This window comes from Citrus sinensis, chromosome 8 (genome assembly GCF_022201045.2).
Source record: "Citrus sinensis cultivar Valencia sweet orange chromosome 8, DVS_A1.0, whole genome shotgun sequence".
NCBI classification, from domain to species: Eukaryota; Viridiplantae; Streptophyta; class Magnoliopsida; order Sapindales; family Rutaceae; genus Citrus; species Citrus sinensis.
In genome coordinates, this window is record NC_068563.1 from 5,474,162 (window position 1) to 5,489,756 (window position 15,595).

The 15,595-nt window shown below is 33.0% G+C and overlaps 1 protein-coding gene and 1 long non-coding RNA gene across 2 annotated transcripts; both read right to left on the bottom strand.

Annotated features, from left to right (window-relative positions):
* Window positions 1-7,513: 7,513 nt before the first annotated feature.
* Window positions 7,514-8,413, bottom strand: LOC112499206 (uncharacterized). Its single transcript, XR_008051214.1, has 2 exons — window positions 8,211-8,413; window positions 7,514-7,941 (listed from the first exon to the last, which is right to left on the bottom strand). It is a non-coding gene; the product is annotated as an uncharacterized LOC112499206 (long non-coding RNA).
* Window positions 8,414-13,432: 5,019 nt separating this feature from the next.
* On the bottom strand, window positions 13,433-14,612 carry LOC102607346 (defensin-like protein 1). The gene is made up of 2 exons (XM_006495244.4): window positions 14,445-14,612; window positions 13,433-13,878 (listed from the first exon to the last, which is right to left on the bottom strand). The coding sequence occupies exons 1-2, from the start codon at window positions 14,518-14,520 to the stop codon at window positions 13,706-13,708; spliced, it is 249 nt and encodes an 82-aa protein (XP_006495307.2). The 5' UTR covers window positions 14,521-14,612; the 3' UTR covers window positions 13,433-13,705.
* Window positions 14,613-15,595: the final 983 nt, after the last annotated feature.

The following is a 15,595-nucleotide window of genomic DNA, read 5'->3' on the forward strand; positions in this document are numbered from 1 at the left end:
CACAAAAAACTAGAACACATAATTCCGATTTCAGGGATATATAAATTCTTATTAAATACTTTCTGATACTCAAATAAAATCACATCTTTGGTTACTTCACTTGTACTAAAGAACAAGGTTTAATGTTTGCTTGGGACTTCGGAGCTTAATTTTCTGATAACTCAATCCACGGTAATGAATGTAAAAGTGGGTATATCTAAAACATAGCTAAGTTTAGGGATGACTGATATTACTTTTTGGAAATTGACCGTCCATACAAGATGATATATTGACCTAATTCTTGCCATATTGCAGGGACGGAAGTACTTGTAAAATCCAAGAAAAATAAAAAAAATTGAATTGAAAATTTACTTATTTTATATGAATTTTAGTTCGATCGCCTCAGTTTTTATAAATTTGTTATAGCCTATGAAACGTTGTGGATTGATTATTCATTACAGCCCACCGGCCTCCTCAATTTTATATATTTATTTTGTAACCTAGTCAAATTTATTGTTTCTTCGTTATGGCCCTATCCAGCAAAAAAGTATAAGTCCACCATTGCACATAATTATGTCATATCGCTTTAATTTGTCGTGATGGTGTTGCTGAGAATGATCATCGTCTGATTCCTATCATCTTTTTACAAAGATTTTGATGGTAATTACTTCAAAATGATAAAAAAAAAAGATATTTAATTTCTAATTTTTTTTTAAATTAAACGATGCAAGTATTAGATCAGGCCTTTTAGGATTTCTCCTAGTAGTAGATGCATGGTGGCTACGCGTTCGGATAAAGAAAAGAAATGACATCAAACTCAAAGAAAAGTTTTTCAAAAGGAATGGTGGTCTGCTCCTGCAACAACAACTAACTTCTTCTGAAGGCACTGTTGATAGGTGCAAAATATTCTCGGCAAAGGAATTAGACAAAGCCACTGATCATTTAAATGTGAATATAGTACTTGGTCAAGGAGGCCAAGGTACCGTTCACAAAGGAATGCTGGCAGACGAGAGAATCGTTGCAGTGAAAAAATCCAAAGTAGTTGATAAAGGGAAGCTTGATGAATTCATTAACAAGGTTGTGATTCTTTCTCAAATCAACTATAGGAATGTGGTTAAGCTTTTGGGATGTTGCTTGGAGACTGAGGTTCCATTGTTAGTTTATGAATATATCCCTAATGGAAACCTTTCCGATTATCTTCACGAACAAAACGAAGATTTTGTCAAAGATGTGGGCTTTATTCTTTCTAGAAGAGGTGGAATTACCCAGTTAAAAAGAAAAAAGAAGAAAAATAAAATTTGGAAGCAGCAAATGTTAAAGGGTTTGGCACTGAAAAGGAAGAAGTTTGAAAAAGAAAAATGGAGGCACACTGTTTTGAAAAGGAAAGAAAACAAATATTAATATTTTAATAGTAAATTTTGGCTATAAAAAGGGAGCTTCCCATTTTGTTTTGGGCATTCAATTTTGTGAGAAAGAAAGTAGAAAGCTTGAGTGATTTTAAAGGCTTAAAATTATAAAGCTCTTGTAAGTCTAGTAAGTGAGAGATTGGGTGTATTGGAGTTTTGGGTAGTGAGCCAAAATATTACAATACTTGTAATCCTCATATCACTAGTAAAATATTTTCTTTCTACTTTCACCCATGAATGTAAGCTAAAATGCGAACCACATAATTTTCTAGTGTCCTCTTTGTGCGTGTTCTTTATTTTTTTCTAATTTCATTTTAGCTATGGCCCTACTTCACCCACCAAAATTTCAATAGTGGCATTAGAGCTATTGGTTGTATTTTTTAGAGTCGGGGTTATTGTTAGTGTTGGCAGAAATACCTAGCGGGCCTCAAACTCGCGGGGCCCCGATTAATTTGGGACGGGTATGGGGCCCCAAAAAAGCTGAAAATAAATTTGGGTTTGTTTTGGGTATGGGTTTAAGCCCCAAAAAGTTTTCGAGTTTGGGTTTGGGGATTTGTCAGGTCCCCTAACCCGACCCGAAGATAAAAACAAAAAAAAAAATTATCTAATATTTTTTCTTTCCCTTGGATCATCGAATCGATTTTTATTTCCCAAAAGAAACCCTAACAGCTTGTCAGTCGTCGTCGTCAATAACAGCCGGTCAGCCGCTATCGATCGTCGTCACTGACCATCACTTATCTGCGCCTGTCGATTCTCCTACCGCAAGGTTTTTACTTTTTCTATTTTTCTTTATTTATTTGTTTCAAATTGCATCTGGTTTCATTGATTTGAGTCAATTTTACATTTTATATGTTTTCATTCATCTTCTTTTGATTTCATTTTCAGTCATATAGTACTGAAGCACTGACTGTAGCCTTGGAGAGCTTACTGAAGCAGAGGCCGCAACCTTGATTTGAGTCACCGATAGCCATGATTTGGGCCTAATAAAGGTCAGATTTCATTCATGTACTTAATTGTTGGCAGCTGATTGTTGTTGCTTCTCTTATTAATTTCACCCATGCAGCCATTTTGTCACTAACTTTAAAAAATTATTTGTTACTTTCTGTAATTTCGCACACCCCGACACTAGTTATTAGTTTTTTTTTTTAATTTAATGAATTAACTTCTAATTATCCCCTGAAGTTATTATGTAACCGCTCGCATATTATGAGTTGTTTGAATGACAATGGTGACATAAGAATGAAGAAAAGCGAGATCCTTCCAGTGAATGCCAACTGAAACATCACCGGTTCATTGCATTCATTTTCAATTTGTTTAAGAATAGATCTGGTAGAATTAATATGGGTTGTCTATCAGTGGACAAGATGTGCTTGTTTTCTTGTTGAAACACAAGCTAGCTATAAGTCACATTTTGTTTTTCTGTTTTTGTTTTGTATTCTGTTGTTTCCTTCGAACCTTTAAATTGCAGTTTAATATTATTAGTTCTTCAAATACAAAACAAATGAATCCGGATAAGATTCCAGTCACACGGTAAATCAGATAAATCATATATATTGCGCTGAGAATATGATCATCTACAATCATTTTTTTTCCAAGGTCGTTAACAAAACAATGGATGCATTTGGAAATCCCTGATGCATGGCAATGACTTTTGAGTTACATGACTTCATTGATGATCAAAACTTTGATCAATTCATTGATCTAATTCAAGACGAAACGAAGACCCCTTTCCTAGTTTAGTAAAGTAGTACATCTTTTAAAGTTTACTTTTTAGTTGAAATGATGTTTATTTGCTACATGTATACCAATTGATAAGGTGGCACAACTAAGCCAGGAAACTTGAAATTATGTTGGGAAAAAGTTGCTGGAACTCACTTTAATGGAGCTTTTTGTCTTCCAGTTCATGCAGGCATGTTTTCTCTTTCTCCACACCATTTTTCTAATTACTTTCTGTTTGGCGTTTGGTTGCATCAGAGGAAAGTTTTTGTTGCTAGTGATACAGATTATATTCTTAGTAGGACGGTTTAAGTTATTTTCCAGTTTATTTTAATAAACTAATTATTCAGTTTAATTTTGTTTGTTTATGTTATAGATTTATGAAAAATCTTAGAATGTGCATCAATGGTGATGGCTACAAGTTTATGTTGAAGACTTAAAATTATTTTGATTTGTCGTATAAAATTTGATCATTTGTAATTATGTCAAAGGTTTAGAATTATTATGTTTTTATTTATGTGAAGGTTGTTAAAATTTGAACACTTGTAATTTTATTTCTAATATAGAATTTGATTATTTGTAATTTTATTTCTAAATATGGAGGTTGTTAGAATTATTATTATTATTATTTTATTTGATCATTTGTAATTTTATTTCTAATATGGAGGTTGTTAGAATTATTATTATTATTGTTATTTTAAAAAAATAGAGGAAAGTGAAATATTTAGAAATTATTATTTAAAAAATAGGGATCGGGTCCCCGCTTTAATCCCGCTCAATTCGGGGATATACCCAAACTATCCCCCATTACAATTTTTCGGGTATGGGGCGGGTTCGGGGGAAAGCTTCTAAATTGGGTTCGGGTTTGGGGATCATGATCCCCGCCCCAACCCACCCCATTGACATCCCTATGTATTGTTCACGTAAAGGGTATTGTTCACGTATACGGTACTATTTACGTATACGGTACTATTCACGTATAAGATACTATTCATGTATATGGTACTATTCACGTATAGGATACTATTCACGTATACGGTACTGTTCACGAGAAACGGTGGGAGCGATCCAAGAATTTTGGCAGTGCAAAGTAGGGAATAGTGGTGTGAGTAGAGCAATTGTTTGGTTTTGTACATGTCTAGGAAAGTTCTGTCACAAAGGTGATAAAAGCCAATGAGTCTGGGTTTTAAGTGGGCCGTTGTGACCACTCCAGTCTTTTCTAGGAACTTTCCTGGTGTGCATTTTCACACATACTCATAACTATTCAAGGTGGTACACTAGCTTATGTGCGGTATTCATTAATAAAATGACAGCAAAGTATGAAATTGAGAAGTTCAATAGGAATAATTTCTAGTTGTGGAAAATGAATATGCGGGCAATTTTGAGGAAAAATAATTGCTTTGCAGCAATTGAAGAAAAGCTCATGGAGATAATTGATGATGACAAGTGGAATGAGATGGACGACAATACAATTGCTGATCTACACTTGTCACTTGCAGATGGGGTGTTATCCAGTGTAGAGGAGAAAAAGATAGCAAAAGAAATATGAGATATTCTCACAAAATTGTACGAGGCTAAGTCGCTACACAACAAGATTTTCTTAAAAATAAGACTCTTTACTCTTTGAATGGTGGAATCTACATCGGTGATCGATCATATCAACACTTTGAAGACTCTATTTTCGCAACTCACAACATTGGTTCATAAAATAGAGGAAAATGAACGTGCAGAGCTTTTACTTCAAAGTCTACCAGATTCGTATCATCAACCTGACGAGCAACAATCCAGCGGACTGTCTAATTTTCGACGATATTGCAGCCTCCGTATTAAATGAGGAGAGTAGGCGAAAAAGTAAGGAAGACAGAAAAGTAAGTTCGCAATAAGCAGAAGCGCTATCGGTGACGAGAGGGAGATCAACGGAATGTGGCCCTAGTGGGAGTCACAATCATGGTATGTGAAAATCCAGAAGTAAGAAGAATATTAAATGCTACAATTGTGGCAAGAAATGGCACGTCAAGAAAGAGTGTTGGAACAATCAGAAGAAAAGAGAGGGCAAAGAACTTGAGTCATCAAATGCTCAGGGGTGTGTAGCAAGTACCTCGGATAATGGTGAAATTCTCTACAGTGAGACAACAACTGTTTCAAAAGGTATAAAATAGCTATCTGACACATGGCTCATAGACTCACGAGCTACCTAGCACATGACCTCTCGGAGAGAATGATTCCACACATATAAACCTATCTCAAGAGGATCTGTATATATGAGAGATGATCATGCCTTGGAAATCACTGGCATTGATACTATCAAAATAAAAATGTTTTATGGTACAATTTGCACAATTGAGGAGGTACGACATGTCAACGACCTGAAGAAAAATCTATTGTCTTTGAGACAATAGATAGTCATGGGTGCAAAATTCATGTAGAAAATGAGATCATGAAGATTTCTAGATGCGCGCTTGTATTGATAAAGGTATAAAAGATCGGTGCTAATTTGTTTATGCTTAAAGGGGAAACACTACAGGAAGTTGATGCGTGTGTCACGTCAAATGGAGAAGAATCAATGATGACGTGCACCTCAAACTCAGTCACATGTCAGAACAAGGTTTGAAGATTCTCTCTGAGCGAAAATTACTTCCAAGGCTCAAATCGGTTAACTTACCGTTTTGCGAGCATTATGTTACAAGCAAGCAGAATAAATTAAAATTCAGCAGATCTAACAGCAGAAGTAAATGCATTATAGACTTGGTTCATTCTGATGTTTCGGAATCGCCGTATATGTCCATAGAGGTGCAAAGTACTTAGTGACTTTTATTGATGATTATTCTAGGAGATATTAGGCGTATCCAATTAAGAAAAAGTTAGATGTGTTTCCAGTGTTCAAACAGTACAAAACACAGGTAGAACTTGAATCGAGGAAGATGATAAAGTGCTTGAGGACAGATAATGGTGGAGAATATACAGACGACGTGTTTCTTGCTTTCTGTAAGAAAGAAGGTATTCAGAGGCAGTTCACAGTGGCATACACTCCTCAACAAAATGGAATGACGGAGCAAATGAATAGAGCTCTTACAGAAAAAATAAGAGCTATGTTGAGGATTGCGGGTCTACCTAATTCATTCTGGGCAGAAGCAGCCAAGACTATCTCTGTGGCAAGCACCACGACCTGCACCCTCACGTTCTTGGCACTGCCTATCACAATTTTCTGTTATTCCCACGAACATATTGCACGCATACATAATTTGCAAATGTCAACCTCATGTCATACAAACTCACAATTGTAGTTCAATATTTAATAGGAGAATGACAATTTCCCCTAATAGTTTTGTTGAGCTTATAGTTCAACTCTACAATTTTTTATAATAATACTTTGTTAATTGCATCATTAATGTCAAATTTTTTACAAAAATAATACTCCTCTTATAAAAAATAAAATCATTATTTTATTAAAGTTTCAACGTTAAAGCGTAATGAGATATTATGAAAGCTATTGTAAAAGGGTGAGTGGTCATATAGGAAGGGCAGAGAAGGGTAGCCCTTAGAAGATTTCATTTAGCCCTAATAACTTTTATGATATTTTTTATAATCACTAAATAAATAAATTTTTTTATATCAGCCCTTAACAAAATTTTTAATGAAATAAACAACATTCATATTAGTCCTTAAAAATATTCTTTCAACGAAATATTACATTAGTTTAAACCGAGTTAATTTTCTAGCTTCACCCTTATAAATGGTAAAACCCAAAACCCATAAGACGAAAGTGTCAAACTCCTTATTTAACATGGACAATTAGTGAGCTTTACTCCTTAGAAAAGGGTAAAAGATCATTTTTTTTTCCTATATTTTGAGGTTAGTCTACGTTTAATCTCTGTATTTTTAAAAATACCTCAAAACATCATTACCATAACTTTTTTGTTCCTTTGGCTTACTTTTAGAATATTATCCTCTTCAAAAAATAAAATAGAAATATGAAGAACATATATTAATTTTTGTGAAACACCCTACTAAGGAGTTAATATATTGATTTTTTTTATTAATGTCCAAAAAATGCTAATTTAATTTTTTTCCAATATTAATTTTTTTGACATACGTGAGCCTCTACAAAAACTAATATATATATATATATATATATATTTTAATTTTTGGATTAAATTGATAATTTAATTTTTTAACAAATGTAAAAAATATTATTATAAAAGGGTAATATTATAAAAGTAAGCCAAAATTAAAGAAATAAAAAATAATAGCATAAGTGTCAATAGTTTAACGGTAATGATATTCTAACATATTTTTAGAATTACAGGGACTAGGTAGATATTAATATGAAAATATAGAGATTAAATGAGTTTTTACCCCTTAGAAAAGACATTAAACCAAAACAAAAATGCAAAAAAGCAAAAAACTAACTCTTAAACATTTAACATATAACGCTTTTATATATATATTATCTTACATAATTACAATCACAATATAACGCAATACAATAACAACCCAAAGAAGAACACCTGATGATTATTTAATTATATGGCAGCTACAATTAGCTATCGATGGCTAACGGTAGCTCGTCGTTTCTCAAAACACAAGACGAGTAAAACAAACACACATGCACACAGTACATATGTAGCAGCAAAAGCAGCTTTATTCATATGTTGTAAGTGATTTAATTAGCAATTGTAGTAGCAGAAGCATGCAAATCCGGGGAAGTCGTAGTGGCAAGCCCCGTCAACTGCACCCTCCCTCTTGCGGCAATGATTCCTACAGCTTCCTGTCTTGATACAGGGACCAGTCCATTTCTGGGCGCGTTTCGAACATTGTTTTGCTTCTGCCACTGGCATTTCTGTAACATATACACAACATATTTAATGTACCCTGTAAGCCAATATCAGTTAGGCACGTGTGGGCTTTTAAATGGTATTTAGTGCACAAGTATACCCACATCGCTTAAGAGCAGTTATTTTAGAAAACTTCAACTATAAACTAATTTTTGAGTACGAGTTGGGCTCATATCTTTTTTAAAATGCACAACTTAACATCATAGGCACAACTTAATATCAAATTTTGATTGATGAAAAACTATTAAGTACAGATTGACATCAATTCACTCACCGAAGGAAGCAAAGAGTATGAAGAACGCAAAAATAAGAGCAACAGCTGTGGTAATGCTAGCAACTGACTTAGCCATTTTTGCACTTGCTTTGGTTTTAATTTGATGAAATTACTGAAGGCCCCAACCCCTATTTATACTTGGATATAAGCTGTCTCTTCGTGTCCACTCAAGATCCGCGAGAGACAAAGAAACAATAAATTAATTAACCCGGGAAATTTGAATTAGACACTAAAAAATGGATTCACACTCGGATTATTGACAAAAGATTTTACAGGTTATTCAAATAATTGTGAATTGGAATGACGTCCTCCCAATTGCTATATTCATATGCACTCTGAAGTAGTCTTAGTTGAAATCTTCAAATTTAAATATAATATCCAATTCCAACTTCAATGACCCACTCTTCCCTAACCTTGTCATTGACAAAAGATTTTACAGTTTGTTCAAATAATTGTGAATTGAAATAGTGTCCTGCCAAGTGCTATATTTCATTATTTCATATGCACTCTGAAGTAGTCTTAATTGAAATCTTGAAATTTAAATATCATATCTAATGCCCAACTTCAATGACCCATTCTTCCCTATAACCATGTTAAACCCTATCGAATTCTGTATATTCTATATATTGTATTGTATGGTTAATTGTCCTTATCAATCTGATTTACGACATACAGCACTTCATCTTTGTAGCAAAATGATGAGGCAAGTATCATTTTCTATTGCTTATAAACAGAAAATTAAACGTTTTATTCATAGTATTACTTTTATCAGTTTTATATAAACTTTTACAGACGATATAGAAAAGATAAATTCATTCTTGTTATCATTCAATTTAGCTCAAGGTCAATTTATACCAGAATATTGATAAGATAGAAAGAACTTAAACAATCATACTAAATAGGGGATTTCTTCCATATTTTTAATACTATAATGTCGATGATACATACTATTTTTACATTCAATGATGAAAATGATTTTGGCTCATCTTAGTCTTAATAAAGAAGAATTAATATTTAGGATCATAAAGTAATCCCTTTTTTGTGAAATTCTTATTTATTTCTGACAAAAAATCTTAAAGATAACAAGACAATTGAGGAGAAAATTCCTCCAAACATACATAAAATCCATGACAAAAAAAATGAAAATGAGCCAAAGCATTTCTTGATTACAAATTCTTGGGACATAACAGATTCGAAAATCTTACTTTGATACAGGTAAGTGTTAGAGATTAGAAGTAATATGAAACAACTCTGTATGAGTATGATGGATACCCTGGATCAGCTAAACAATGCACAACATAGTCATCCTAATCTTATTAAAGGGATGTATCCTCGACAACTTATTTGATCTCTTATGCTGTGGGGGCCAAATTCATTTATGTGGGGGAAATTTGTGAACTATGACCTTCAAATTCTTGTACGTGTAAGGTAAGAACTCTCATCTAAAAGCCTTGTTTTATTAGGTGATTATTGACATAGACAAATAAAATATAGCAACTGATTAGTGATTACGACAATGTTGATGCCTAATCAAATAGAATATTAATGATTTTTTTATGCTCATCGGATGTTAATAAGATAAGAATCGCGATGCAAAGGTCATCAATGTATATGGTACGCATGTTGATAGAGGACAAAAAACATTGTTTGAAATTAATATTTTTTTGGGTTTGAAGGTATTGGACTTTTCTTCTTTGACTATGGATATTAGTTTTTTTTGGAATCAAATACAGTATGATTACTAGAACATATTAAAATACTCAATAAACATGTTTATTAAAATACTCTTATTAAAGATTTCTCTCATTGTTTCTTTTTAAACCCTCCATCCACTCTTAATTCTCTCCCATCTTTTATCTGCCAGTATTATCCTATTTATAAAAGAAATTTAGGCTATGGACTTTCTAGTAATAAAATTTTTAAAACTTAAATAAAAAATGAGTCTAATGAATAATTTTATGGGTTCAAATAATTAATTCCGCCTACTCAAGTATTATTCTTTTATTTGTGGATAATAGTAACAGCGTACGATTTCAAAGATAACAATTCAAATGGGTAGGAAAGTCTTCCAATGAATATTAGATATTTAAATTAGTAGTTCGAAGATAAAATCCTAGTAGGATCATGGAGCGGGCATGACTGGATTAGCAACAATGTTTTTAAAAAGGTAGAGATGTGGGTAAAAATTAAAATAATTTTTTAATATTTTAACATCAATTAAATAAGACTTCTTAAAAAGTCGTTGGCTAGATCCTGGAGGTGATTACCTGCAAAATTCATTACATTGATTTTACCTGCAAAATTCATTACATTGATTAAGGAGTATCTGATTAGCAGATTTGATATTACTCGTATAGTTATAGGATGGATAAAAGTATTAATTGGAAAAAAAAAGTTAATGGAGAGTAAATGGTGGATATCATTATGTGGCTCGAACTCATACGCAGTTACGCTATTATAAATTGCAATCCTACCTATAATTAGGTTGAATGATCAAATGAAGATACAACAATCTTAAACTCACATATAAATTTGTAACAGTAGGAACAAATAAAGTGAAACATTAAACCAAACAATATTCAGTCATAGTTCAAGGTATACATTTATAAAAAAAAAAAAAAAAAAAGCACAATAAACATTGATTATTTTCATGAAAATAGCCACATATAACCAACAGTAAGGTTACTTATTATTTTAAATATTATTTCGTGAAACAGCTGCAGCTACATAGCTGACCAACACAACAGTAGCTTGTTATTTCCAAACACAAGAGGAATAAACACACAAAAGCAGCAAAAGGCATGCATGCAGCTTCTTCAAGTTGAGTAACTATAGCTAGCAATTGAAGAAGCAGAAGCAGGCAAAACCAAGACCATCTCTGTGGCAAGCACCGCTACTTGCACCCTCGCGTTCTCGGCACTGTTTATCACAGTCTTCTGTTACGAAGCACGGGCCAGTCCAAGTCTTACTACGCCGCTCGCATAGTGCAGCCTCTGCCGGCTTTGCCATTTCTGTAATACACAACACTTACACAAAATGATTAATTTCTAGTTAATTAAATTTTATAACGCATGCGTGCTTGCACAAACTTATCATCATGAAGTACACATCAATGTCACTCACCGAACGAAGCGAAGATGATGAAGAATGCAAAAAGAAGAGCAAAAGTCATTGTAAAGCCAGAAACAGATTTGGCCATTTTAATTTTTATTTGTTGCACTTGCTGAACTGGTTTATTATTTCGTGAAAATTGTAAGTGACCCTAGCCCCAATTTATACACTTGCAATGTAAGCTATCACTTCCCTTTTTGAGAAAGTTTCGATGAAATTTTTAGACCTTACTAGTTTTTTAATGTATCGATAAAGTGCAAGGTTTAATTCTTGTTTTGTATTAGTTCTTGTCCTCCTGTTTTTTTTAATTGATTCCAAGGAAATATGCCCATATATATTCACTTTGTTTCCCATGTTTATGCTTTGAAATTAACGCCGTTTGTTAAATTTAAAAGTTTATTATGATAAACACGTACATGTATCGAATTTACAAAATAAATTAATTTTTAAATAAACATATGATTTTAAACTTCCTATACGTGCACAATATGGTTGGCTATTCGGTAACCATCTCCCACGTTGGGAATATGTAAACAACAAATATATCAGTACCAACAAAGACAGATAAATCAACTCTTGATGGTGGTTCTAATCCAGATTCAAAAGATAGCTCATGATAGTTGTCCGAGGTTTGTTCTTAGCCTAATAAGTATTTTCAGCCGATGTGGCAAACGAGGTTGTGAGGCCAAAATAAAATATTTACAAAGTAATGAGGTAAAAATGTAAAATTTAAAAACAGCTAAATTTTATAATTTTATAATTATTTTCAAATCTTTTTCTTTTACGTTACTTTCTAAAAAATTTCAAAAAGTAAGCCGGGGGTCACCTTGATTTTTTTTTTCTGGTTTTTTTAACTTTTAAAATTTCAAAGATAAGTTAGGGTTGCCTTGAAAGCCTTTGCTATAGGTTGCATTACTTTTGAAAAATTTTCAAAAAGTCAGGGGTCACCTTGCGCAAACGCTGTTCCGCTTCTATATTTATATTAATCTCGAACTTAGTTCAATATATATCGAGATTGCATATCAAGTGGAAACATAACATCACTGCTACAATAATCCTAAACTTTCATACTGTTGGGTGTGGGTACACAAAGATACATCAGCAATGGTACAATGAAACTTCATCGGGGCCAGACCAATAACTTAATTATATCTAGAATATAATGGGAGGGGAAAAAAATTCGATCCTACACAAATAATTTATCATCATGTGTTAAGTGACGATTGACTTTATTAATTATTGGTACAAAATTATAATGCCAAGCACCAATGATTAATTGAGATACAAAATCTTGGTTCTCCACTGCGTGTCTATATGTACACCATGTAATGTTGTCATCACCACCCAAAACTCTCTCTGAATTAAGCAGGTACCGGCTCTAATTCATCACAAGATTATTACTGCACTCGCATGAAGTGAAAATAGATTTGTTGGATATCCCTTATTCATATCTTTTCTCATTAGTCATAATTGTCCCATAGACAATAACAAATGTAGGATTTTAAAATGAATAAAAAAAGTTCTTTTCAATAATCTCATATTTATATTTTCTTTTAGTGTTTCCAAAAAAGAGAAACATGTAAAAAATATTTATTAGCTTGTTATCCGATTTTTTTTGGTCAAGTGATAGTGCTTCAGGTAATTTTTGTAAATAAAATTAAGTTTTGTTTCAAATAAGCACTCCCCCCAACAAAAAAAAGAAGGGGAGAAGGCAAAACCCAGATTGATTTTTTAACCGTTACTTTTCTCAAAATCCATACTCAAGTGGTCGGCCAAAGAAATTTGCGTAAAAACCACTCGGTCAAGCCCTTAGGGCTCATTGAGTACTCATTGATGGCGATATAATTAATTAATTCTAATGTGACCAAGTCATTTGCAGGTGAGAGAAAATTAATGTTAATTATATTTCACCAGCAGCTATATCCAATTTTGTTATTTTATATTATTAAGTCTCAAGATGGTTATGTTTCATACACATTTAACTAATTAAGAACATACTAAATACTTATATGGAATAAATAATTTTCATAATAGTACATGAATGTTCATTCCTGATGCTTGCGTATCATAGTAATATAAATAGCGTGAAGAGATGGAGTAACAACTTATAATTAGATTTGTAGAGTGTGGCTCATTATATGAGAATTACACAAACAAGCAATACAACAAAGACCCAACAAACATTGACTCGTTCCTTATTCAGAAGCTACGTACGGTATAGCTTGTTATTCAGAAGCTACGTATGGCTAACCGTACGTAGCTTGTTATTGTTCTAAACACAAGACGACTGAAACGAGACACATCACAGGAACGACAGCAAATTAATTAAGGTAGCCACAGCTAGCTTTCGCTGCTAACGATGGATATCTTTCATTGATAAGCAACTAGCAGTTGAAGTAACAGTAGCACGCATAACCAGCTCCTTGTCTGTAGCAAGCCCCGTACCTTGCATACTCCTGCTGCTTGCACTGCCTGCTACATTTCCCCGTGTTGAGACACGGCCCCGACCATGTCTTGCTACGCCGCTGGCACACTTTTGCTTCCGCCATTGGCACTCCTGTAACAAGCATACAAAATCATTAACGTGCACTTAGATATATAAGTTATTATCAAAGCTCATGGGTGTCAACAAATTCAGGTGGTAAAATGATCTCTTAGGTTGAAACAAGAAGTCTGAGGTTTAAACTCTGCTTACATGAATGGAAGCGGGCTTTATATTACAATATACCAATATACAAACACACACACACACACTAAAATCTGAAATTAAAAAAAGATTGTTATGAAAGCTTAATATGCATGCATATGAAACATATATATGATTTTGCTTCCCCTCTGGCATTTCTGTAACATATACACAGCATATTTAATGCACTCAGTTAGCTAATATTAGTTAGGCACGTGGGCTTATGAATGGTATTTAGTGTCAGACTCATGCGCAAGTATGCCCTCATCGCTTAAGAGCAGTTATTCAAGAAAACTTCAACTATAAACTAACTTTTTGAGAATGAGTTAGGCTCATGTCTTTTTGAAAATGCACAACTTAATATCATTGGCACAACTTAAAATCAAATTTTGATTGATGAAAAACTATTAAGTACTGGTTAACATCAAGTCACTCACCGAAGGAAGCAAAGAGTATGAAGAACGCAAAAATAAGAGCAAAAGCTGTGGTAATGCTAGCAACTGACTTAGCCATTTTTGCACTTGCTTTGGTTTTAATTTGATGAAATTGCTGAAGGCCCCAACCCCTATTTATACTTGGATATAAGCTGCCTCTTCGTCTCTAGCCAAGATCCGCGAGAGACAAAGACACAATAAATTAATTAACCTGGGAAATTGGAATTAGACACTAAAAAATGAATTCACGCTCGGATTATTGACAAAAAATTTTACAGTTTATGCAAATAATTGTGAATTAGAATGACGTCCTGCCAATTGCTATATTATATGCACTCTGTAGTAGTCTTAAGTAGTTGAAATCTTCAAATTTAAATATAATACGCAATGCGAACTTCAATGACCCATTCTTACCCATAACCTTGTCGTTGACAAAAGATTTTACAGTTTATTCCGATAATTGTGAATTGAAATAGTGTCCTGCCAAGTGCTCTATTTCATTATTTCATATGCACTCTGAAGTAGTCTTAGTTAAAATCTTAAAATTTAAACATCATATCCAATGCCCGACTTCAATGACCCATTCTTCCCTATAACCTTGTTAAACCACCCTATCGGATTCTGTATGTTCTATATATTGTGTGGTTAATTGTCCTTATCAATCGGATCTATGACATACAGCGCTTCATCTACGTTGCAAAATGATGGTGCAAGTATCATTTTCTATAGCTATAAACAGAAAATTAAACGTTTTATTCATAGTGTTACTTTTATCAGTTTTATGTAAACTTTTAAAGACGAAATTGCAAAGATAAATTCACTCTTGTTATCATTCAATTTAGCTTAAGCTCAATTTATACCAGAATATTGATAAGATAGAAAGAACTTAATCAATCATACTAAATAGGGGATTTCTTCTATATTTTCAATACCATAATGTCCATGATACATCCTATTTTCACATTCAATGATGAAAACGGTTTTGGCTCATATTAGTCTTAATTGAGAAGAATTAATTTTAGGATCATAAAGTGATCCTTTTTTTTTAACGAAATCCTTATTTATTTCGGACAAAAAGTTAAAAAAATAAAAAGACCATTGAGGATGAAAATCCTCTAAACATACATAAAAACCATAATAACAAAAATGAAAAT

What these genes read in the sequence shown, in the direction of transcription:
- LOC102607346 (XM_006495244.4), bottom strand. Translation starts at nt 14,520, where the DNA reads ATGGCTAAGTCAGTTGCTAGCATTACCACAGCTTTTGCTCTTATTTTT. An exon ending in CATACTCTTTGCTTCCTTCG is followed by an intron (nt 13,879 to 14,444) that starts GTGAGTGACTTG and finishes TGCTTGTTACAG; the next exon opens with GAGTGCCAATGGCGGAAGCA.